Source organism: Ambystoma mexicanum, chromosome 4q, assembly GCF_040938575.1.
Source record: "Ambystoma mexicanum isolate Mex_15411 chromosome 4q, UKY_AmexF1_1, whole genome shotgun sequence".
Classification (NCBI taxonomy): domain Eukaryota; kingdom Metazoa; phylum Chordata; class Amphibia; order Caudata; family Ambystomatidae; genus Ambystoma; species Ambystoma mexicanum.
This window is the reverse complement of record NC_090928.1, coordinates 1,002,658,622-1,002,685,188: the sequence shown is the minus strand read 5'-3', so window position 1 is coordinate 1,002,685,188 and position 26,567 is coordinate 1,002,658,622. Positions and strand designations below refer to the sequence as shown.

General features: G+C 52.7%; 1 protein-coding gene across 1 annotated transcript in view; it reads right to left on the bottom strand.

Annotated features, from left to right (window-relative positions):
• KCNK2 (potassium two pore domain channel subfamily K member 2) overlaps positions 1-26,567 on the bottom strand; it is an 845,778-nt gene that overhangs the window by 24,244 nt on the left and 794,967 nt on the right. The window contains exon 6 of the mRNA XM_069608568.1: positions 16,240-16,382. Within this exon, the coding sequence (XP_069464669.1) occupies positions 16,240-16,382 (143 nt within the window). The remainder of the gene's footprint in view (positions 1-16,239; positions 16,383-26,567) is intronic.

The following is a 26,567-nucleotide window of genomic DNA, read 5'->3' as shown; positions in this document are numbered from 1 at the left end:
CCACCCATGTCTCCCACCACCCCCACCCCCCAGCAGTGCAGGGGCAGCCTCCACCAGGCCCCCACCCATGTCTCCCAGCACCCCCACCCCCCAGCACTGTGGGGCACCTGCCAGCAGGCCCCCACCCATGTCCAACTCATGTTCACCACCACCCCCACCCCCCCGGCACTCTGGGGCACCTGCCAGCAGGCCCCCACCCATGTCCAACTCATGTTCCCCACCACCCCCACCCCCCAGCACTGTGGTGCACCTGCCAGCAGGCCCCCACCCATGTCTCCCACCACCCCACCCCCCAGCAGTGCAGGGGCAGCCTCCACCAGGCCCCCACCCATGTCTCCCACCACCCCCACCCCACAGTCACCAGGGGCAGCCTCCACCAGGCCCCCACCCATGTCTCCCAGCACCCCCACCCCCCAGCCACCAGGGGCAGCCTCCACCAGGCCCCCACCCATATCTCCCACCACCCCCACCCTCCCAGTCACCGGGGGCAGCCTCCACCCGGCCCCCACCCATGTCTCCCAGCACCCCCAACCCACAGCCACCAGGGGCAGCCTCCACCAGGCCCCCACCCATGTCTCCCAGCACCCCACCCCCCAGCCACCAGGGGCAGCCTCCACCAGGCCCCCACCCATGTCTCCCAGCACCCCCACCCCCCGGCCACCAGGGGCAGCCTCCACCAGGCCCCCACCCATGTCCAACTCATGTTCCCCACCACCCCCACCCCCAGCACTGTGGGGCACCTGCCAGCAGGCCCCCACCCATGTCCAACTCATGTTCCCCACCACTCCCACCCCCCAGCACTGTGGGGCACCTGCCAGCAGGCCCCCACCCATGTCCAACTCATGTTCCCCACCACCCCCACCCCCCAGCACTGTGGGGCACCTGCCAGCAGGCCCCCACCCATGTCCAACTCATGTTCCCCACCACCCCCACCCCCCGGGCACTGTGGGGCACCTGCCAGCAGGCCCCCACCCATGTCTCCCACCACCCCCACCCCCCAGCAGTGCAGGGGCAGCCTCCACCAGGCCCCCACCCATGCCTCCCACCACCCCCACCCCCCAGTCACCAGGGGCAGCCTCCACCATGCCCCCACCCATGTCTCCCTGCACCCCCACCCCCCAGCCACCAGGGGCAGCCTCCACCAGGCCCCCACCCATGTCTCCCACCACCCCCACCCCCCCAGTCACCAGGGGCAGCCTCCACCAGGCCCCCACCCATGTCTCCCAGCACCCACACCCCCCAGCCACCAGGGGCAGCCTCCACCAGGCCCCCACCCATGTCTCCCACCACCCCCGCCCCCCAGCCACCAGGGGCAGCCTCCACCAGGCCCCCACCCATGTCTCCCACCACCCCCAACCCCCAGCACTGTGGGGCACCTGCCAGCAGGCCCCCCCATGTCCAACTCATGTTCCCCACCACCCCCACCCCCCAGCACTGTGAGGCACCTGCCAGCAGGCCCCCACCCATGTCCAACTCATGTCTCCCACCAGCCCCACCCCCCAGCACTGTGGGGCACCTGCCAGCAGGCCCCCACCCATGTCCAACTCATGTTCCCCACCACCCCCACCCCCCAGCACTGTGGGGCACCTGCCAGCAGGCCCCCACCCATGTCCAACTCATGTACCCCACCACCCCCACCCCCAACTCTGTGGGGCACCTGCCAGCAGGCCCCCACCCATGTGCAACTCATGTTCCCCAGCCAACATGTCATCACAATCTATATCCCTTGTCCCTATGGTGAGCCTCCAAATGCAAAACACCCACCCGAGTATTGCATCCACCCACTCATAATTTGCAATTACATCACAGAACACCAATTGCAAGTTCCGAAACAAACACATTTTCCTCACATACACCCAATGGGTGTCAGTGAATCTCAAAACACATATCATGAAATGCATGAAACCAATGAGATACCACACATTGAAGTTCACCAAAAAAAATATATATTAAAGGAAACACAAATAGAATAAAAAATGAAGAAACAGAAATGTGAATGTACAAAAATCAAAAGAAGCATGACCGTGAAAAAAAGCAAAACCAAAAATAAAACTCCAAAGTAATGTTGTCCAAAGTCAATGTCCACAAAACAAAATCCAATGGGAAATAAAAAAGAAAGCCATTGCTCCATGGTTAAAAAGTGAGAAAAAAAAATACAATCCAACTGTGAACTATGTACATGGGAACAAGCCAGGGTCCATTATCCCAACAAAATAAAGGAAACCTATCTAACTACACTAACTAATAAAATAAACTATATACAAAAATGTGGCCAATGTCCGAAAGGTCCAAATAAAATCAAAACAAAAATGAAACCTAACACGACCTACATAACTATGTACAAGGGCAGCTGGCTAGTTTCACGGCTCACTTGTGGATGTCCCGGGCCAGGGCATCATCGAACTCCTCCTCAATGTCCCGGAGGCGGTCCTTCTTCCATGGCCCCGAGGGTCCGCAGGGCCGTCGACGTCTCCACCTCCAAACCCCTGCGGATTGCCTCGAGGCACTCAGCCAGCCTCAGGGCCCTCCGCATGGAGTTCTCCGCCCTGACCATTGTGAGCCGTGCCTCTTCCGCCTGCTGCCGCTCTGCATCTATGGCGTGGCCCAACCGCTGCCACACGAAAGACACTCTCTGCCCTGGGTCCTCCTGCCCTCCGGCCGATGCCTGCCCCTCCGATGTTGAAGGCCCCAAGCCTTCATGGCTCCCACCACGTTGCTGCTGCTGCTGTGCCTCTGCCCGTGCACTGCCTCCTGCTGCCTGCACATCCTCTGCCGGCTGGGGTGCAGTCGTAGATGTGGCCACCCCTGCTGCAAGTCCGACTCCCGACTGTGGCAGGGATGCCTCCTCCACCAGCCTGGCAGCACTGTCAGAGGCAGCTCCACAGGGCACCCATGTGATTGATGGGTGGGAAGATGGACGACTGGCGCGTAGGGGGTCCAGTTGAGGAGGGGGTCGTAGCAAGCCCCATCAGACGGAGGAATCCGGCCTGGGTGACCTGTCCCAGCAGGCTGATGTGGTCAACGAGCCATTCGAGATGACGTGCAGTCTCTTCATGAAAAGACTGCAGGTCACCTCGCATGGCCCGTTGACGCAACCCCACACCAGCCAGGACAGGCTCAACCCGGACCTGTATAGCCACGTCCGCAGGCAGAGGAAGGCCAGTTGACGTGAGCTCATCCCCTGCCTGAAAATGGCTCTGGACGTAGGCATCCCTGCTGGTGCAAGATGATGCAGGGACAGGATCAGGGACAGGATTGCACACAGGCACCTCCGCGGCGGCCTGTGCTGCCTCCTGTCCCTGGTCCTGCACTGCACCACTAGCACCAGTGGGATCCCCACCTCCAGACCCCGTCTCTGGTGCTTGCACAGCCTCCTCCTCCACCAAACCCCCCACCAACCTGGATGACTCCGTGCCATCTTCCCCTGTTGGGCCCTGTGGGGTCCCAGCTGCCCCTTCTGCTGCCGAGGAGTCCAACTCCAACCTCCGCCTCTTGGACCTCCCCCCGGCAGCTGCAGCCTGGGACGCGGCACCGGACTCCTCACTCCCCGACGAGATCACAACATGGGAGGGGAGCCGGGCCTTGCGTCTCCGGCTGGCGGTGGGATCCCTGCCGCTGTGCTCCACAGCACCTTCTCCGCCCTCTTCATCAGTTGACGCTGCAGACAGGGAGAAACAAAACACAGGCATCAGGGCACTGTACAATGGACACATACACACATGACAATTGTACATGAGTGGCATTGGCAAACCTCAGACATGTCATCACAATCCCCAACACACATGTCATTACAACTCGCACACATGAGCCATACCACAGCCATATCGCAACTGCCACCACCATCCATACACATACAACAGCATGCGCAGCCAAAGGTGAGCCAGACATCACATGCAACACAGCAAGTGCACCACACATGTACACACACCACCACACTTGCATGCATGTGTACACCTCTGCCAAGTGTCGCAGTGTTCAGACGGGCATCCATGTCACATCTGCCAATCAGGCTTCCACATACCGCTGTCACATGCATCCATGTTGCATCACTGTTGCACCCTTGTCAAATACACACACATGCACATGTACACAGTGCTGATACATGCAGCCAAAAACAACATACATGCGTGACATCACGGACATGTCTACTTACATACACATTCATCCAAACATGTGTGCCCACACAACTGCATTTGGCATGCAAGCCTACACACACAAGCACCATCCATGTCTCACACATTCCAGCCCTCGCATGTGTCAGCCCCACGGCCCTGTACACCCCCACCCATACTCGACCCCATACAAACAGATGTGCAACCTGCACACTACTGAATAATCACCACACGCACTGCTCACAATCAGGATGCATGTACACTCACCGCTCGACTCCAGACGGGTCTGCTTCTCAAGGACCTGGACATGGAGCGCTGGGGATATGCGTTCCAGGACCCTCATCTGTTCTTCCGACAAGTGGCCCAGGCGCCCCTTGGCATCCGCTTCCTTCAAGATGCGCCGGGCCTTGTTCAGGGTCCTGGACCTGAAGGTCTCCCAGCGCTTGATGGCAGTCACGATGTCAGTCCAGATGCGAGTCCGTCCTTCCTTGTCGGCGCGGGAACTTCCGAAGAGGGCATCATACTGCCCCAGGACTTGCTCCACCAGGACACCAACTTCCTGGTGGCACTGAAGCTGGTGCCCCTCTGCCTCTCTGGCCGGGGGTTGTCAGTGGTCCCAGATGGTGTTTGCCCCGACATGACAACCCCAGAGGCAGGAGTGGGTGGGCAACTGGGTCCTGGGGCTGGGCTGTGGAACGATGGAATCCCAGTCGGGAATTTTTCGGTTCCAGCAGGGGTGGTCACAGCAACAGCACCCCTGGCTGATGTGCAGGCCGCAAATGGCAGGGCACGTGGGCAGCAGGCAGTCAGGCAGCAGCAGATGGCAGGTGGGAGCGTGCTCGGGGCTCTGGGGGGCAGTAGTTCGGCCTTCTGGGCAGGAGCGTGGTCTTCAGTGTGCTTACGCGTGGCCAGCTTGATACGGAGTGATTTGGCACGTGAAAAATCTGCACGTCAGCGTGTAATTCAAGGAAAGGCCCTTAGCGCGTAAGCGCGTCTGCATGCATACGCATTTTCATTGGACAGAAGGCCCCTCAAGCGCAAGCGCCCCTGTGACGTGACGCGTACAGACGTGCATGGGCATTTCAGTGCACGTGAAAAACTGCACGTCTGCGTGTAATACGACTGGGATTCCATCGCTCCACAGCCCAGCCCCAGGACCCAGTTGCCCACCCACTCCTGCCTCTGGGGTTGTCATGTCGGGGCAAACACCATCTGGGACCACTGACAACCCCGGCCAGAGAGGCAGAGCGGCACAAGCTTCAGTGCCACCGAAGTTGGTGTCCTGGTGGAGCAAGTCCTGGGGCAGTATGATGCCCTCTTCGGAAGTTCCCGCGCCGACATGGAAGGACGGACTCGCATTTGGACTGACATCATGACTGCCATCAACGCGGAGGGGGTGGCAGTCCGCGACTTACAACATGTCAAGAAGCGCTGGGAGGACTTCAGGTCCAGGACCCTGAACAAGGCCCGGCACCTCTTGAAGGCAGCGGATGCCAAGGGGCGCCGGGGCCACATGTCGGAAGAACAGATGAGGGTCCTGGAACGCATATCCCCAGCGCTCCACGTCCAGGTCCTTGAGAAGCAGATCCGTCTGGAGTCGAGCGGTGAGTGTACATGCATCCTGATTGTGAGCAGTGTGTGTGGTGATTATTCAGTAGTGTGCAGGTTGCACATCTGTTTGTATGGGGTCGAGTATGGGTGGGGGTGTACAGGGCCATGGGGCTGACACATGCGAGGGCTGGAATGTTTGAGACATGGATGGTGCTTGTGTGTGTAGGCTTGCATGCCAAATGCAGTTGTGTGGGCACACATGTTTGGATGAATGTGTATGTAAGTAGACATGTCCGTGATGTCACGCATGTATGTTGTTTTTGGCTGCATGTATCAGCACTGTGTACATGTGCATGTGTGTGTATTTGACAAGGGTGCAACAGTGATGCAACATGGATGCATGTGACAGCGGTATGTGGAAGCCTGATTGGCAGATGTGACATGGATGCCCGTCTGAACACTGCGACACTTGGCAGAGGTGTACACATGCATGCAAGTGTGGTGGTGTGTGTACATGTGTGGTGCACTTCCTGTGTTGCATGTGATGTCTGGCTCACCTTTGGCTGCGCATGCTGTTGTATGTGTATGGATGGTGGTGGCAGTTGCGATATGGCTGTGGTATGGCTCATGTGTGCGAGTTGTAATGACATGTGTGTTGGGGATTGTGATGACATGTCTGAGGTTTGCCAATGCCACTCATGTACAACTGTCATGTGTGTATGTGTCCATTGTACAGTGCCCTGATGCCTGTGTTTTGTTTCTCCCTGTCTGCAGCGTCAACTGATGAAGAGGGCGGAGAAGGTGCTGTGGAGCACAGCGGCTGGGATCCCACCGCCAGCCGGAGACGCAAGGCCCGGCTCCCCTCCCATGTTGTGATCTCGTCGGGGAGTGAGGAGTCCGGTGCCGCGTCCCAGGCCGCAGCTGCCGGGGGGGAGGTCCAAGAGGCGGAGGTTGGAGTTGGACTCCTCGGCAGCAGAAGGGGCAGCTGGGACCCCACAGGGCCCAACAGGGGAAGATGGCACGGAGTCATCCAGGTTGGTGGGGGGTTTGGTGGAGGAGGAGGCCGTGCAAGCACCAGAGACGGGGTCTAGAGGTGGGGATCCCACTGGTGCTAGTGGTGCAGTGCAGGACCAGGGACAGGAGGCAGCACAGGCCACCGCGGAGGTGCCTGTGTGCAATCCTGTCCCTGAATCATCTTGCACCAGCAGGGATGCCTACGTCCAGACCTGTTTTCAGGCAGGGGATGAGCTCACGTCAACTGGCCTTCCTCTGCCTGCGGACGTGGCTATCCAGGTCTGTGTTGAGCCTGTCCTGGCTGGTGTGGCGTTGCGTCAACGGGCCATGCGAGGTGACCTGCAGTCTTTTCATGAAGAGACTGCACGTCATCTCGAATGGCTCGTTGACCACGTCAGCCTGCTGGGACAGGTCACCCAGGCCGGATTCCTCCGTCTGATGGGGCTTGCTACGACCCCCTCCTCAACTAGACCCCCTACGCGCCAGTCGTCCTCTGTGCCATCTTCCCACCCATCAGTCACCTGGGTGCCCTGTGGAGCTGCCTCTGACGGTGCGGCCAGGCTGGTGGAGGAGGCATCCCTGCAACAGTCGGGAGTCGGACGTCCAGCAGGGGTGGCCACATCTACGACTGCACCCCAGCCGGCAGAGGAAGTGCAAGCAGCAGGAGGCAGTGCACGGGCAGAGGCACAGCAGCAGCAGCAACGTGGTGGGAGCCATGAAGGCTCGGGGCCTTCAACATCGGAGGGGCAGGCATCGGCCGGAGGGCAGGAGGACCCAGGACAGAGAGTGTCTTCTGTGTGGCAGCGGTTGGGCCACGCCATAGATGCGGAGCGGCAGCGGGCGGAAGAGACACAGCTCACAATGGTCAGGGCGGAGAACTCCATGCGGAGGGCCCTGAGGCGGGCCGAGTGCCTCGAGGCAATCCGCAGGGGTTTGGAGGTGGAGACGTCGACGGCCCTGCGGACCCTCGGGACCATGGAGGAGGACCGCCTCCGGCACATTGAGGAGGAGTTTGATGATGCCCTGGCCCGGGACATTCACAAGTGAGCCGTGAAACTAGCCCGCTGCCCTTGTACATAGTTATGTAGGTAGTGTTAGGTTTCATTTTTGTTTTTGATTTTATTTGGACCTTTCGGACATTGGCCACATTTTTGTATATAGTTTATTTTATTAGTTAGTGTAGTTAGATAGGTTTCCTTCATTTTGTTGGGATAATGGACCCTGGCTTGTTCCCATGTACATAGTTCACAGTTGGATTGTATTTTTTTTTCACTTTTTAACCATGGAGCAATGGCTTCCTTTTTTATTTCCCATTGGATTTTGTTTTGTGGACATTGACTTTGGACAACATTACTTTGGAATTTTATTTTTGGTTTTGCTTTTTTACACGGACATGCTTCTTTTAATTTTTGTACATTCACATTTCTGTTTCTTCATTTCTTATTCTATTTATGTTTCCTTTAATACATATTTTTTTTGGTGAACTTCAATGTGTGGTATCTCATTGGTTTCATGCATTTCATGATATGTGTTTTGAGATTCACTGACACCCATTGGGTGTATGTGAGGGAAATGTGTTTGTTTCGGAACTTGCAATTGGTGTTCTGTAATGTAATTGCAATTTATGAGTGGGTGGATGCAATACTCGGGTGGGTGTTTTGCATTTGGAGGCTGACCATAGGGATCAGGGATCTAGATCGTGATGACATGTTGGCTGGGGAACATGAGTTGCACATGGGTGGGGGCCTGCTGGCTGGTGCCCCGCAGTGCTGGGGGGTGGGGGTGGTGGGGAACATGAGTTGGACATGGGTGGGGGCCTGCTGGCAGGTGCCCCACAGTGCTGGGGGGTGGGGGTGGTGGGGAACATGAGTTGGACATGGGTGGGGGCCTGCTGGCAGGTGCCCCACAGTGCTGGGGGGTGGGGGTGGTGGGAGACATGAGTTGGACATGGGTGGGGGCCTGCTGGCAGGTGCCCCACAGTGCTGGGGGGTGGGGGTGGTGGGGAACATGAGTTGGACATGGGTGGGGGCCTGCTGGCAGGTGCCCCACAGTGCTGGGGGTGGGGGTGGTGGGAGACATGGGTGGGGGCCTGGTGGCGGCTTCCCCTGCACTGCTGGGGGGTGGGGGTGCTGGGAGACATGGGTGGGGGCCAGGTGGTGGGTGCCCCACAGTGCTGGGGGGGTGGGGGTGGTGGAAGACATGGGTGGGGGCCTGGTGGAGGCTGCCCCTGGTGGCTGGGGGGTGGGGGTGCTGGGAGACATGGGTGGGGGCCTGGTGGAGGCTGCCCCTGGTGACTGGGGGGGTCGGGGGGTGGGAGACATGGGTGGGGGCCTGGTGGAGGCTGCCCCTGGTGGCTGGGGGTGGGGGTGCTGGGAGACATGGGTGGGGGCCTGGTGGAGGCTGCCCCTGCACTGCTGGGGGGTGGGGGTGCTGGGAGACATGGGTGGGGGCCTGGTGGTGGGTGCCCCACAGTGCTGGGGGGGTGGGGGTGGTGGGAGACATGGGTGGGGGCCTGGTGGAGGCTGCCCCTGGTGGCTGGGGGGTGGGGGTGGTGGGAGACATGGGTGGGGGCCTGGTGGAGGCTGCCCCTGCACTGCTGGGGGGTGGGGTGGTGGGAGACATGGGTGGGGGCGTGGTGGTGGGTGCCCCTGGACTGCTGGGGGGTGGGGGTGGTGGGAGACATGGGTGGGGGCCTGGTGGAGGGTGCCCCACAGTGCTGGGGGGTGGTGGTCCTGGGAGACATGGGTGGGGGCCTGGTGGAGGTTGCCCCTGGTGACTGGGGGGTGGGGGTGGTGGCAGACATGGGTGGGGGCTGGTGGAGGCTGCCCCTGGTGGCTGGGGGGTGTGGGTGCTGGGAGACATGGGTGGGGGCCTGGTGGAGGTTGCCCCTGGTGGCTGGGGGGTGGGGGTGCTGGGAGACATGGGTTGGGGCCTGGTGGTGGGTGCCCCTGCACTGCTGGGGGGTGGGGGTGGTGCGGAACATGAGTTGGACATGGGTGGGGGCCTGCTGGCCGGTGCCCCACGGTGCTGGGGGGTGGGGGTGGTGGGGAACATGAGTTGGACATGGGTGGGGGCATGCTGGCAGGTGCCCCACAGTGTTGGGGGGTGGGGGTGGTGGGGAACATGAGTTGGACATGGGTGGGGGCCTGCTGGCAGGTGTCCCACAGTGCTGGGGGGTGGGGGTGGTGGGGAACATGAGTTGGACATGGTTGGGGGCCTGCTGGCAGGTGCCCCACAGTGCTGGGGGGTGGGGGTGCTGGGAGACATGAGTTGGACATGGTGGGGGCCTGCTGGCAGGTGCCCCACAGTGCTGGGGGGTGGGGGTGGTGGGGAACATGAGTTGGACATGGGTGGGGGCCTGCTGGCAGGTGCCCCACAGTGCTGGGGGGTGGGGGTGCTGGGAGACATGGGTGGGGGCCTGGTGGTGGGTGCCCCTGCACTGCTGGGTAGTGGGGGTGGTGGGAGACATGGGTGGGGGCCTGGTGGAGGGTGCCCCACAGTGCTGGGGGTGTGGGGGTGGTGGGGAACATGAGTTGGACATGGGTGGGGGCCTGCTGGCAGGTGCCCCACAGTGCTGGGGGGTGAGGGTGGTGGGGAACATGAGTTGGACATGGGTAGGGGCCTGCTGGCAGGTGCCCCACAGTGCTGGGGGGTGGGGGTGGTGGAGAACATGAGTTGGACATGGGTGGGGGCCTGGTGGAGGGTGCCCCTGGTGGCTGGGGGGTGGGGGTGCTGGGAGACATGGGTGGGGGCCTGGTGGAGGCTGCCCCTGGTCACTGGGGGGGTGGGGGTGGTGGGAGACATGGGTGGGGGCCTGGTGGAGGCTGCCCCTGGTGACTGGGGGGTGGGGGTGGTGGGAGACATGGGGGGGCCTGGTGGTGGGTGCCCCTGCACTGCTGGGGGGTGGGGGTGGTGGGAGACATGGGTGGGGGCCTGGTGGAGGGTGCCCCACAGTGCTGGGAGGTGGGGGTGCTGGGAGACATGGGTGGGGGCCTGGTGGAGGCTGCCCCTGGTGGCTGGGGGGTGGGGGTGCTGGGAGACATGGGTGGGGGCCTGGTGGAGGCTGCCCCTGGTGACTGGGGGGTGGGGGTGCTGGGAGACATGGGTGGGGGCCTGGTGGAGGCTGCCCCTGGTGACTGGGGGGTGGGGGTGGTGGGAGACATGGGTGGGGGCCTGGTGGAGGCTGCCCCTGGTGACTGGGGGGTGGGGGTGGTGGGAGACATGGGTAGGGGCCTGGTGGTGGGTGCCCCACAGTGCTGGGGGGTGGGGGTGGTGGGAGACATGGGTGGGGGCCTGGTGGAGGCTGCCCCTGGTGGCTGGGGGGTGGGGGTGGTGGGAGACATGGGTGGGGGCCTGGTGGAGGCTGCCCCTGCACTGCTGGGTGGTGGGGGTGGTGGGAGACATGGGTGGGGGCCTGGTGGTGGGTGCCCCTGCACTGCTGGGGGGTGGGGGTGGTGGGAGGCATGGGTGGGGGCCTGGTGGAGGGTGCCCCACAGTGCTGGGGGGGGTGCTGGGAGACATGGGTGGGGGCCTGGTGGAGGCTGCCCCTGGTGACTGGGGGGGTGGGGGTGGTGGGAGACATGAGGGGGGGCCTGGTGGAGGCTGCCCCTGGTGGCTGGGGGGTGTGGGTGCTGGGAGACATGGGTGGGGGCCTGGTGGAGGCTGCCCCTGGTAGCTGGGGAGTGGGGGTGCTGGGAGACATGGGTGGGGGCCTGGTGGAGGCTGCCCCTGGTGACTGGGGGGGTGGGGGTGGTGGGAGACATGGGTGGGTGCCTGGTGGTGGGTGCCCCTGGTGGCTGGGGGGTGGGGGTGCTGGGAGACATGGGTGGGGGCCTGGTGGTGGGTGCCCCTGCACTGCTGGAGGGTGGGGGTGGTGGGGAACATGTGTTGGACATGGGTGGGGGCCTGCTGGCAGGTGCCCCACAGTGCTGGGGGGTGGGGGTGGTGGGGAACATGAGTTGGACATGGGTGGGGGCCTGCTGGCAGGTGCCCCACAGTGCTGGGGGGTGGGGGTGGTGGGGAACATGAGTTGGACATGGGTGGGGGCCTGCTGGCAGGTGCCCCACAGTGCTGGGGGGTGGGGGTGCTGGGAGACAAGGGTGGGGGCCTGGTGGAGGCTGGCCCTGCACTGCTGGGGGTGGGGGTGGTGGGAGACATGGGTGGGGCCTGCTGGCAGGTGCCCCACAGTGCTGGGTGGTGGGGAACATGAGTTGGACATGGGTGGGGGCCTGCTGGCAGGTGCCCCACAGTGCTTGGGGGTGGGGGTGGTGGGGAACATGAGTTGGACATGGGTGGGGGCCTGCTGGCAGGTGCCCCACAGTGCTGGTGGGTGACAGTGCTTTTGAACATGAGTTGGACATGGGTGGGGGCCTGCTGGCAGGTGCCCCACAGTGCTGGGGGGTGGGGGTGGTGGGAGACAAGAGTTGGACATGGGTGGGGGCCTGGTGGAGGCTGCCCCTGCACTGCTGGGGGGTGGGGGTGCTGGGACACATGGGTGGGGGCCTGGTGGTGGGTGCCCCTGGTGGCTGGGGGGTGGGGGTTGTGGGAGACATGGGTGGCGGCCTGTTGGTGGGTGCCCCTGCACTGCTGGGGGGTGGGGGTGGTGGGAGACATGGGTGGGGGCCTGGTGGAGGATGCCCCTGGTGACTGGGGGTGCAGGGGGACATGCGTTGGTGGGCAGTAGTGCAAGTTGACATGTGGGTTGGCTGGGGGTCATGGCCATGGTGGATGGTGTGCCTGCAGGACATGTGCAGGATAGGCCCCTGTGGTGTGAGCCACCTGCAGGGGCCGTGGAGGGTGTAGAGGGAACACCTGGGAGGACCCACACGTGCAATTCACGTGTGGTGCTCCCCGCGCACCCCTGTAATACACGTACCCTGATGGAATCGCGTGTGGAACTTCCCGCGCACCCCTGAAATGCGCGTACCCTGCTTGCATGGGCCCAATCGCATGTGGAACTTCCCGCGCACCCCGGAATACACGTACCCTGATGGAATCGCGTGTGGAACTTCCAGTGCACCCCTGGAATACACGTACCCTGCTGATGTCGCGTGTGTAACTTCCCCCGCACCACGGAATACACGTACCCTGATGTGATCGCGTGTGAAACTTCCCCCGCACCCCAAAATACACGTACCATGATGAAATCGCGTGTGGAATTTCCTGCGCACCCCTGAAATACACGTACCCTGCTGAAATTGCGTGTGGCACTTCCCGCGCACCCCTGAGATACGCGTACCCCCAATCGCATGTGGAAAGTCCCGCGCACCCCTGAAATACACGTTCCCTCCTGTAATCGCGTGTGGCACTTCCTGCGCACCCCTGAGATACGCGTACCCTGCTCGCACGGGCCCACTCACGTGTGGAAATTCCCGCGCACCCCTGAAATACACGTACCCTGCTAAAATCGCATGTGGCACTTCCCGCGCACCCCTGAGATACGCGTACCCTGCGGAAATCGCGTGTGGAACTTCCCGCGCACCCCTGAAATACGCGTACCCTGCTCGCACGGGGCCAATTGCGTGAGGTACTTCCCGCGCACCCCAGTGATACACGTAGCCCGCTTGCCGTGCTGGTACAGGGTTAGCGCAGCCCTTTGCGCTGGATTGGGAATATTGATGGCTTTTCCCTGTGCGAGAGGCGTTCTTGGGGGCGTAACTGGCGCTGCTGCAGGGTCGCTTCGCCACTGTGCGCCATGGCTGGTTTTGGTGGCTGGAATCCATGAATACGCTGTGCGCGGAAATGGATTTTAGCACACGCGGCTGGCACAGGGGTTCGCACGCGCACACTGTGCGCCAGCCGCGTGCGCCACTTGTGCGCTGAATTCTATGAATTACCCCCATAGGGAATTGGGGTTTGTGTCTAGATTGTGATACAATTAGCATGATTTTCGGCTTTTTGGATTTTCGGCATTGTGATACAATTAGTGTGCTTTTCGGCTTTTCTGCTTTGGGGATGAAAGAAAGAAATGTGTGGTTGTGGCCAACTAAGATGAATAGTATTGTATTGTATTGCATCCACAGCCACAAGACATATCTACCGAGGTCACAAATGTCAATGGTAAATAGCATACATAAATAAGGTAAATCCGGGATATTACAAATGTTGAATATTTCTTATAATTATTTTAGCTTTTTGTTTGCTGGTATGGGAGTTGGTGCTTGTAATCCCAATAAATGACATGAAACAAAATCTCTATATTTATTTGTGTTTCTGTAATTTGCCAATTCACCTAGGTGTGCTATTGCTATGGAATAAAATCAGTATGTTAGGACTTTATCGCACACTACCTAATGTTTTTTTGATGTGTCTTTCTTGGGTTCATGTGTTTGCTTGTTACCTTTAAAAGATTTATGATTAAAATGAATGGCGCGTATCAAAACAATTGTGTTAAATTAATATTTCATATATGTTCATTGTAATACAGTCGATTGTGATAGATTGTAAATTTGAGTAACTTGAAATGCTGTAACATATAAAGGAAGATGCTGTAAAAAGTAATCTCCTTGATTTGTCTTGTAATCTCCAAAGCTGGACAAAGCAAAATAACTTACTCCGTCCTTTCCAAACAGGATTTAGGTCAGGATTCTGTACTATTCATAATATTCGGCTATTGGATGGCATAATAACGAAAGCAAAAAGAAGAAATAACCCCTCTATGTACGTAACCCATATAGATTTCAGCGCTGCATTCAACAGCATTCATTGTCACATATTGTGGAGTAAATTAGAACAATTGGCTTGTCTGTGTTGGCTCCTGGAGATTGTTATTGCCCTTTATACTAATAATAGTTCCCAGATCTGCCTGGACAATGAAGGGCACCTGTCTAGATCCATCAACATCATCAATATAAATAGGGGGTGAAACAAGGATGCCTACTAGCAGCCCTCCTATTCAATCTATATTTATCAGACCTTCTTAATAGATTGGAAAAGAAAGCCAACTATCCTGCTAAATGTGAGTCTACCTGTGTTACTGCAATGCCTTATGCAGACGATTTAGTCATTGTTGATCACACATTTAGAGGAAATAAAGAGAGATTAGATGAGCTGGGGTATTTGTAAATGAACACAGACTGAAAATCAATCTAAATAAAACCCAAATAATGTTAATCTCCTCTAAGAAAACCCCCAAACATGAAATGGCGACAAGCTGGGGTACGATCAACTATACCGATAATTTTATATATTTGAGTATTGTAATGCATTGCAGTATAAATTATACACAGTTAATCGAAGCTGGGGTACGATCAACTATACCGATAATTTTATATATTTGAGTATTGTAATGCATTGCAGTATAAATTATACACAGTTATTCGAAGCTAAGATTCGCAGAGCTAAGCAAATCACAATGCTAGTTCGAAGTTTTGTATCAGGTTTTGCAGGATATACCTTGAAAAGGATATTGATGTGCTATAGCCAATGGTTCATTCCATTGACAACTTACGGACTTGAGGCATTGCCTATTCGAGATTTAACATGGCTAGAAAGAATTGAAGGCTTCTTCTGGCATACTGTATTACAGCTCCCTTCGACCTGTTCCATCCAAAATGTGAGAGTTGAACTGAGATTGCTACTATACTGATGCAGAGTGGTCTCCTTGCATTGAAAGCGGTAACCCGACCGAATGTCCAATGCTAAAAGCTGGGGGAAATAATGTCATCACATTGCAAAAAACCACCCATACCGATACATATAATGATCTAGTAAACAAATTATAAACATACATACATTGGTCAATAGAGAGACCACGTTGTGGAAACTACAATACCTTGAAATGGGCATTTAAAAGAAGACTAAAGAAGTGGACTGGGTAAACAATTTCAACCATATTAGTAACCTTCATAACTACACACAAATAGAAGGTATTGTACATACTTATTTCCACGCTCAATCCTACCTAGTAAAGGGCCCTGACCCTGCTGTCCGCAAATTTCGTTTACTTATGCGTATCAACCAACTTCCTGTCACAGCACTATGGGGAGCGAAATGGAAATTGTCAAAAGAACAAAGATTATGTCATATGTGCAAATACAGATCTAATTTAGAAACAGAAAGACACATCTTCGCAGTGTTTCCTAGCTTAGGTTCTGTTAACATGACGTTATATGACCGATTTGTTCATCATTACGATGTGATCAAAACTGTAGAATTCTGGCAATATTCTTTGAACACTGATTCAGGAGCATTGCACATTGCACTTTTTAGGGTTTGGCAACATTTCATAATGTCTTTTAAAAAAAAATGTTAAAGAGTAAAATAATGAAATAATGCAAGGAAGAATGAAATATGAAATATGATGATTTTGAATGCTCATTGTCTCCAAGTGTAACTTGTCCATAGTTTTATGCGACTGGATGTACATGTGTAAATATTTCAGTAGAGGTATGACTGTATAAAGGTAAATGTAAAAATTGTAAACGTTTAAATTTGACCTAAATACAACTATAAATATATAAATAAATAAAGTGTTCACAAGTGTACACTAACAGATTACCAGAAATATTATTAGAAATGTACACAAAGAAATAGGAAAATAATTTAACAATGTCGCTGTTACCTCTTCTTTAGTCTTTTTTGAAAGGACCCGCAGCCAGTCTCCAATCATGCTTAAGACTGCAGCAAAGTATGCAAGGCCCACCAGAATCCAAAACCATGCTACTGGCTTGTATAGCTCCAGGTATTCAATGTCTGCATCTTCCCCTGTGAACAAAGTGTTTAAAATAGAAAACAGTTATTATTAAACATAAAAGTAATTGTTTCTCCAACTTTTCAACAGTTACATACATTTGTAATCCATCGTTATCAGTGTTATATTGCCCAAAAAGCCTTTCTAGAATTTAAAAAGTAGACCTGGACTTAACAGAATTCCGATCTATGTGTACAAGTCAATAAACTTGAAACAATTGAAAATAATGTTGGTTAATATTTTGAATAAAACAAATCAGAGGTAGCATTTAATAAAAACGGATTTAAATTAACAAACACATGTTTTACTTTAGCATTAGTGCCTGTGTATAATAATAGCACTTAATGCCCCGGAACTCTTGTTAAATGTCACAAGCAAAGCAAGGGTTGGCACTCTGGTTGTGGGCAAGGACGTGCTGTTATTGTCTATAGGCTCTAATGCTATTAGCACCTGTTCCTGAGGCCAAGCCTCATGCTTAAGCACCAATGGTCACGTTCCAGATACTTTTAGAGCCCGGACATAAGATATGGTGACCACACCTGGGTAAAAATGAGACACACCTTATATTTTCACTCTGTGCTATTAGATGCTGTAGGGCCCGCTTCGCAGAGTGTTTTCCAATGGGATTGCGCCATTATAAAACACTTCTGTGAGTGAGGCCCATAGTCTGATTTCTCTGGCCAGGAAAACATGCATACGAAGTTAGAGAGATTGAAGAAAACAATTGCAAGTGCAACTCGAAAAGAAGGATGAACATAAATAACAGAAAAAGTTAAGGAGTACAAATAATAAACTGTTTTCAAATTGTCTTTCCTTGTATGCATTTTTTTTTACAGAGGACAGATGTGAAAAACAAGAAAAATAATAGTATCTGTGTGTTTGTAACATTTTCATATAAATGCCAAATTATTATTATTATTATTATTATTATTATTATTATTATTATTATTATTATTATTATTATTATTATTATTATTATTATTATCCACAATTGAACTACTGTATAGAGTTTTAACAAAACACACCTATAGCTAAAAACAAAAATTGCGAAAATTAAATATGGTCAGTGATAATTTAACCGAACATTATCATGAAAAAAGGGAAAACCATATACATTACGAACACGCTGCATGTGACTATGTTGAACAAAACAAAGTGTGTATGCGTGCAACTGCTGAAGATGCATGGCAGATTGTGGTATTTGAATGCTTGCTTTCACCATCACGGGAGTGACAGGATTACAGTACCTGTACTTAATAACTGAAATAATGAACAACTCACAATGTGCCTTTATCCCTGATGCAATACTTCTTGACTTGTTAAGTGGCCTCTTCATGATTCCTTTTTCCCGTCACTGATATGCCAGAAGACTATACAGCGTGATAGGCGCAGCCTAGGCTTCAGAAGCCCTAGCCAAGTGCACTGTCCCTTAAAATAATCAGACTGGTTTCATAGGCAGTGCATTGTGCTACTCATGTCGCAGCTTGGATGGCTGTGGGGAAAAGTCGAGAGCGTGAAAACGGTTCATTGTCTATGATGCACGCCACGTTTCAGTTGCCTATGCTATGCATCACCATTTTCATTGTGCTCTTTTTGTATTTTATTTGCTTTTGTGCAGTCAAAGCTTAATCCTCAAACAGTATCAACACGAACAGACATGCGATATGCTGTTGTACATTGCTTGAATAATTCAGCCTGTATGGGTGATGTCACTGTGTGGATGTATGTGACACTAGTTGAGTGGCGTCTATGGAAGTTTCATTCCATGTCAGTTGAGGATGAGGAAGTGATCAGAGTGGATCAACCTTGGTTTCGCCATATCTTGTACCAGAGACTGACTGAACTAAGAGGAAATACATCGTCAAGTACCATTTCTTAACCTGGCTGCAACATGTACCTTAAATGAGAATCTAACACTTCTTGATATTCTAGGTAAAACCAAGAGAAACAAGGAAGAGCATCAACCCATCCTTATACTTCACAATGCAGTCTGCTATATCTATGTTTCTATGGGTTTCCCACATACAGCATTGGATTGGCAAAGCAGGATTTTTATTCAATTGTGAATGATGCTGTGTTATAACTCCGATTAGCGGTATATTCGGGTGTATGCGTTTTGGTCGTGCCACAATTGGTCGCGGCCGAATTAACTGTGCTGAATTTCGGCCATGAAGCCAGTTTGGCCGTGGCCAAAACCACTCTGGTAAAAACCCACCCCCCAGCCACCCCGTACTTACCTTTTCACCATCAGGGTCTTTACTGACCATGCATCATCGGATCCGTACCTACTACGCGGGTTGGATGCGATGCTGCAGGGTCCGCTTTTATTTATTTATATTTTTTTTGTCCCCGTCTCCATACCTCTGGAAGCGGGGGACACCCCTGCTACCCCCAAAGGCAATCACTACCAAACATGTGGAGCGGAACGACACCCCCGCAACCACCGCTCCCCATGTTTGGTAGTGATTACACAAATTGGTTGTTTCGAAATGACCAAATGCTACTGGTCGAATTCGACCAATTGTACCATTCGGGCAATTCAAAACTACCAATTTGGTAAAACCGTACATTCCACTTTGCAGCAATGGTAACCCTGCCTTCGGGAAATACCATTCTAATGATGTCCTTTGATGAAACAGAAGCTGTATGTCTGAGAGCTCAGATTGCCATCATCATGGATTGCATTTTTCAACTTTTAGCGTTTAATTGTTCATGGTAGTAAGTCATGCTGATAAAAGCCCACGAAAAAATAAAAGGCTGTAGGAAATAATTGTTCACTTTTTAAGTTGCACCAAACGGACATGGAAATGTCTTGCCTGTTCCATACCCCCAAAAGACACTGACTGGGAGCTGCCACAAAACACGCACAGGGAGCTACTTATCAATTAGAGACGCTTCAATGTCTTTGAGGAAAGGTAACATCAGAGGTTGGGGCAGCAAAGGTAGCAATGTTGATGATGGCTTTCATGAGACACCAAGGGCCCGACAAACACGCTGATTCATGGAACAGTGCAAAGTGGCTTTTTGCCGTCTAAAGTACTTTTGCCCGCAAAAATACACACCACACTGCTCCATGAATCAGGATGAAGCAGTGTAAAGTGTATTTTTCATGTGCAAAGTGACTTTGCACGACAAAAAGACACTTTGCACTGTTCCATGAATCAGCATGTGGGTTGGCTGTGTCACATTGCACCAGGATAAAGTCACTTTGCACCGTGCAACAAATTCCATGAATGGGGCTCCAAGTAAAGATGCCAGAGGGAAGGGACAAAGTCTATGGGGCCTGGCACACTGCCACTCACTAGCTACTGTAAAGGCCTGTTAATGGCCATTACCAAGTCTATTGTAGAGAAGTGGCATACAGTCAAGGGTGAATGTGCTGCTCTGCAATAAGAGCAGCCAGACCGGAAGAGGAGAGGGAATTGATTGGGACAGAGGGAGGTGCCTGGCAAACATTCACCCACTCAGGAGGGCCCCATTAAGGGGCCATCACTAAAGTCAATGACAGGGGAGCGGCTTGACGTCAAATGTGAATGCAACCCTCTGCTGTAAGAGTCAGAGTTAGCGCAACACATGACTTCAGTTGTGTTATGGGTGGGGTTGGGGGTGTTGCAAGAGACAAGATACACAATGTGTGTGCTGTTATCAATTGCACCTCTAATTAAGCATAACATTCAAGGACAGAGTTGAATGTGTTGCCAATCAGGTGGGGTGATGTGAGGAGTCCACACTATACTGTATCATAGCATGGAGCACTGGAAAGTCACTATCACTTTGTAGCTCAGTGCATTTTCAGTTTGTAATTGAGAACGTTGTGATACATTGGGATTGTCATGGTCATTGTGATGCTCACTTATGCTTTTCCGAGCCTCATTTTCACAGCTTTAGTTGAGAAGCAGAAAGAGAGTTTGTTCTGGTGGGAAGGAGCTGGGTTCACTTTCCACTTGCTCCAATGCATTGTTAACATGTATTACACATGACAACATAGAGGCAAATCAAAAAGGAATACACATTTCGATACATGTATTCTTAATGAATGGATCAGGTGGAAAAGGAGGCCATGTGGATGAGGATGGGGAAGGTATCTGGCTGTGGCACTGGGGGGTTGGGTCATTGAAAGAAATGGGTCGAGGAAGGGGCCAAATCGCTTAGAGCGATTTGGTAAAAATAGTATAAAAATTGGTGGGCAGGATTCGGGCAGTTTGGGTGTGCAAATTTCGCTTCTGCACAAAAACATAGATTCGCCTAGGGCCCCATTATGAGTATTGAGGTGTGGTAAAAATAGAACTTAAATTGCAGTTATTCCATTACTGCCCCTTTACCACCACATTACTGTACTCCAGTACTATAGATTTGGAGGTAAGGTGAAGGATGCACCACCAGCCTTTTTTCAGGTGGTTCATCCTTCACTTTAGCCCCATAACCCATCAGATTTACCATGCAGTATTGTGGGGTATAGTTATAGGACAACAATTAATGCAGGGTGTTCGCCCCCCCCCCCAATCAATAGCACCACACCAATAAACCCTTTTCTATAATTCATTCTAGACCTGTCTATGAACCACATAACAATAGGTAGTTTTGGCTTTGTCTGTCCGGTCTGTCAAGGCGACATATATCAATTATAATCACAATTATATTTATGGCAAAAATAATGTGTGTCGCGTCTTACTGAGTTGTGGTTAGAAAAGCCAATTAAACCTCTCCAAAAATGTGTTACTTCCAAAACACTCAGATATAAGACAGCGCCAAGTCCAGTTTCTCAAAAACAAATGATTTTTATTGTTATATTGAAGTTGCCCTTGCTGATGACACGTGTTTCGGCTAAGGAGTGCATTTGGTAGGCACGAGTATTCAAATATACATTCACAGAGAAACAGGGGTTGGCAATAGGGCGGATTCATAGGGTATAATGAACAATTGGAAAATAAGCATGTCAAACAGGAAAAAAGAAAGAAAGGACAAGAAAGGAAAAACGAAAAAATGATAAAGTTAGCCCAGGTACTTCAATGTAGGTATGTCGCAATAAGTATCTTTTGTTTCATAAAGTGATTAAATGTATTACCATAGAATGCACATTTCCATGTTGTCATTATTCTGGTGTTCATAAGTAGTTGGGTTCAATCCCTTTAAAATAAATGTGGGTGTTGAATAAACCTTAGCAATTGTCCATTTAAAGAAATGAATCCTCTGATGCCAAAGGAAAACATTTATATCGATTCTGGAATGCATATAGTAATTATCACATTTATCCTTGTTTAGATATAGTTTAGCAAAAAAAGCAGAGGTGCTGAACTCTATTGATTCTTTTTGTTACTCGTGCACGTAATGAGTTATTCCATTTAAAGTATTAGAGCCGCTATACATTCGAGGTGAGCACGTGTTCCACTCATACAAGTTGCTCACTCCCATTACGTTTTCATGACTAAATTGTGTTAGTGTCCGCACGAAATTGCTATTTTTAGATGATCTCTTACCTGCAGCATTTTGAAACAGCGCTCTTGCGCGTCAGTCTGTGGTTAGTTTGATCGTCATGGAAACGTTCTCGGCAGTCCTTTTTTTCTTTCTAGCTCTGTGACTCAAAAAGCGTGCGCCATCTTTTGGGATGGTGTTACCGTAATGTCAATCCATCTAAATCTACTTTTTCCCAATTACTGAAAATTAGTTAGTGAGCTCATATATTTTTCATGAAATTTCATTCTTTAAATAATACATAGTTGCAAGCCGTGTTAAATTTTGTTTTTGTTTGTGTTGGGGCTCCTAACTAAAAAGAAAGAGGACCTTGTTGCCTATTAGAATTGATTGAGACTAGACTTACCAATTAGACTTGACTTAAATTATACATTCTGTAAATTCATTTTGCCGGGGTAACGCAGACACTGTATGCAATTGCAGGTCTTCCACAGTGTGAAGTTACCAGCCAAATACTAAGAAGCGGTTGCTTATTTCCATTTGTAATTTTGCTTATGTACATATTAATTCAAATCTGGGTGATCCCTAGTCACTATGAGCTTTTCCAGTAATTATAGGGTGCTTCAGTGCAAGTCCTTTTAATATTGATTGGCTAATGTAACATTAGTGCAGAATCAATGTGTCGATAATTTTCGATAGTGCTCTGTTTATTCTCAAATGCCGCGTTTAAATGGCAGTTAGTATAAATGTGTACACCTATAGTCTTTTGTTAACAATGATCCCGGGGGGCGTGGCCAGCAGCCGTACGATGAGGACGTGAGTTTTGCTGCTCCCGTGCTACCGGCCTTATCCTGTCAAGATCCTGCACTAAAAGTTCTCTGTGACAAGCCCTAAAGCATCTTAGTGGTGTGTGAGACTCTGCTGCACTGAATCGCAGTGTACTGGCGTAAAACCGCAGCGAGGATCGTTGTCCCGAGCGAGTGAAAGTTACGGGACCCAAAACGAACGTCGATCCCAAGATGGCCACCGTACGTGGGCAGTAGCCGGTGACCGAGGCAGAAGATAGCGAGCCCCTGAAGCGTAACCACACACCAGGCACATCGTCTGCAGGCTCGTGTGAGGGGCCAGCTTTGCGACCAATTTCCTAATTCCTATGGTGAGGCTGTGCGGCGGTCAAAGGCGAGCTCCGCCCGTTCATCCACGGCGGACGCGGGCCTCGCTGATAACTGCTGGGTGAGCGCCTCGCATTCGAGCCTAGAGCGGACTTAGAGAACGTAGATTGGAGTGACGGCACTGGGTCTGTGAAGGGGTGGCCTTCTCCTTCTCCCGCAGACCATTCCCCTTCACTGGTGAAGGGGGATAGAGGAGACCAGGCAGGCTCTGTGGTGGTGCGCACTGCGGGCCCGCAACTGAGGAGGATCCGCGGTGTGTCAGCGGGCACTCCGCTTAGAGTAGAGCGCCCGCACCGAGCCCCCTGCAGCTGAAACCAAGGCTCCAACGACCCGACTCTGGAGTGTGCAGCACGGTGGTAAGGAGTGGGGGATGGCGGGAAAGGGAGAACTGGTACACCCCCCCCACAATCGATAGCCTTCCAGCCAAGGCCACTTACCCCACCGGTACTCGCCTGTGACTGGGGCTGAACGCTCCTGCACGACCCAAGTGCCCAACAGGTAATCCTGCAGCGTTAAGGAGGAGCAGCCCACGGACAACACCAGGGGAGGACCCATAAGGTCCCACTACAGTGCCAAAGTCGGGCACGAGTGCCGCGCAGAGAGGCAACACGCGAGAATGCGCCTGAACACTCCATCTTAACCGATATAAGCCCACAGCAAGCCCACCCTGACGCATCGGGAACTGTCCCCTCCCTCAGTGAGTACCACCCAGTGGAGCACTACATGGGCTGGAGACAAACCCGGTGGAGTCAAACCCGTAACACCTTGCCTCAGCGTGGTGCTGCCCAACTCGTGTACCTGACAGCGGTGGAAGGAACCAAAGGGCTTCAGTGTGCGACATAAGGCCTTCACCCAAAACACACCCCACACCACCGCCTACCTGTGCCGAATTGATTTGCAGGCCGTGTATCGCGGCTGCCAACTGCCTGGCTAATGGACATTGAAGGAACGGTGCACACAATGTTAGCACGAATATAAGTACTTGCCATTCACATCACGTTAGGCGCCACTGCAATCATCATCAGTATTTCAGTGACAGCGTCCTATCCTAGCGATTGGCACTCCCCCCTTTGGGATCAGACACCAGCTTCCGGCACTAACACCCTAACAAACATTAAAAGGGGTAAAGATAAGCCCAGGAAAACATCTACGCAGAGTAGAATTGATCAATATGCAGCTATACCAGTGCCTCGCTCACCGGAGAGACTTTCATCGGCCGACCTAGATCATGCGGAAGAAAATATCTCCCTCAGAGACATAATGAGCGCCATTGCCAGTTCCAGGACCTCAATGGAAAAAAAGATGGACAGTATTGGCGCAGGCGTGTCCTTGTTGCACCACGATCTACAGAAGCTGACTTCCCGCATGGGAGAAGCGGAGACACAAATCTCGGAAACCGAGGATGGCTTGCATGGAGTGAATCGGCAAGTGTCGAGTATGCTAGCACGCATAAAAACCCTGGAAGCAAGAGCTGATGACAGATCCAGACGCAACAATATCCGTATAATTGGCCTTCCTGAAAAAGCAGAAGGGGAATGCATGGAGCTGTTCCTCGAAGAGTGGCTGGCGAACACCTATGGCGCAGAGTCATTCTCCAGGTTCTTCTCTATAGAGCGATCCCCCATATCCCAACTGGCAGGGTGACACCAGGAGCTCCACCACGCACAGTCATTGCAAGATTTCTGAACTATAGGGACAGGGACACTGTTCTACAATTGGCAAGCTTTAAGGGCACGGTCACATTTAACGGATCAAAGATAGCCTTTTTCCCCGACTTCACCAGGGAGGTACAGAAAGCGCGCCAGTCATTTGATCCGCTCAAGAAGCGTTTGCACTCGATGGGTGTCAAATATGGGCTAATTTCCTTGCCCAACTCAAGATATTCCACGGGGGCACGACCGTGCACTTCACTGACCCCAGAGAGGCGTGGAACTGGGCAGAGCGCAACATAGAAGGGGACTGGAAGGTGGAGGGGAGAAGAAGGAGGGAACGCAATAGTCCTCACCCAGAGCGTCCGCCGGAACAAGACCTGCAGCAGCAACCACAACTATAAAATCCACAGCAGGGGGATGTATGAAGCGAGAGCAGCCTTGGGCGGAATGATAGGGTCATCAAGTAATGAAGCGCCACAGAGCTCTCGCTCCCTATAACAGTCTAATCACAGATCACATCCAGGCCAGTGGCTAACCAGTCACCCGCCCCGGGCTAAGGCTAAGACTAAGACTTCATCTCCAGCACCACATGGAGGTGCTGTAAAGTTTCAACTGTTCACGTGTTTATGTTGGGTCGACAGATGCTTCAGTTGCGGGTGGAGTGTAGGGAGGGGGAGTTGGAGTCACTGTTTATCTACAAAGTTTAGCATACAATGGTTCTAAGCGCAATATGAACTTGGCCTACTCTGCCGTTTCACTGCAAAAGCATCCAAAGACACACACCTGTGAGGCTATACTTCATACAATCAATGACACCTGAAGCGGCTCTAACCACCAGGCGACTAACACTCATGACATGGAATGTCAACGGGCTGGGCTCCACCATTAAGAGAAGGCTGGTGCTACAGTTTTTGAACCGCCACTCTCCAGACATAGTTCTCCTGACCGAAACCCATCTGGCGGGAACCTCATGCAAATTCTTCCAAAGATCCAACTACCGCACGGCTGTGCATGCAGGCTTCTCCATGGGTGTGAGAGGAGTGCTGATACTCATTCACAAAAGGGTCCCTTTGGAAATCGTGCAGGTCACACAAGACAAAAGTGGCCGCTATGTACATGTCCAGGCAACTATATGGAATCAAACCTTAGCGATCCTGGCAATATACTCCCCCCATCTCTACTCAGTGCCCTCCTGGCAAAAAATCCTGCAGACACATGGGTGATTGGAGGGGACTTCAACGAGGTCATGAACAATGTCTCCGACTGCTCACACTTGAGGGCAAGGAATCCCACCGCCACCCCCACCACCAAACTGGCGGAATTTTCGTCCGCACTGGGGCTACGGGATGCATGGCGGGACATACACAAGGATGCCCGAGAATATTCCTTTCACTCTGGAGTACACGCCTCCATGTCCAGAATAGACTACTTTTTCCTGCCAAATCAAAATATCCACAAAATATGCAATGCATCCTTTCTTCCACGGGGTATCTCGGATCACTCCCCGCTGATGCTGGAATTAGAAACAGAGAGGCCGTACCCCCCACCTGCATGACGATTGAACTCCAATTACCTGGGGTTCCCAGAGCTACAGGAGAAGATAGAGACAGCCACTTCCAATTACTATGAACTAAATTCAGGCTCGGTTGAGGATCCCACCATATTATGGGAAGCCTACAAGTCAGTCCTCAGGGGCGAAATCATTTCATGGACGTCAGCAAAAAAAAAAGCTCACTGTGAACTGATCAAGTCTGCCGAAGAGGAGGTTGTGACCAAGGAGGCATAGCACATTACCAACGATACCCCTGAGACGAATCGAGAGTTGATACTGGTGCAAAAGAAACTCCACAACCTATTACTTGACTGCGCCCAAAAGGCACATCGCGCCATGAAGGCACGCCTTTATGAAACAGGGGATAAAGCAGAGAAAATGCTTGCATGGCTGGAGAGATGAGAAGAGGGG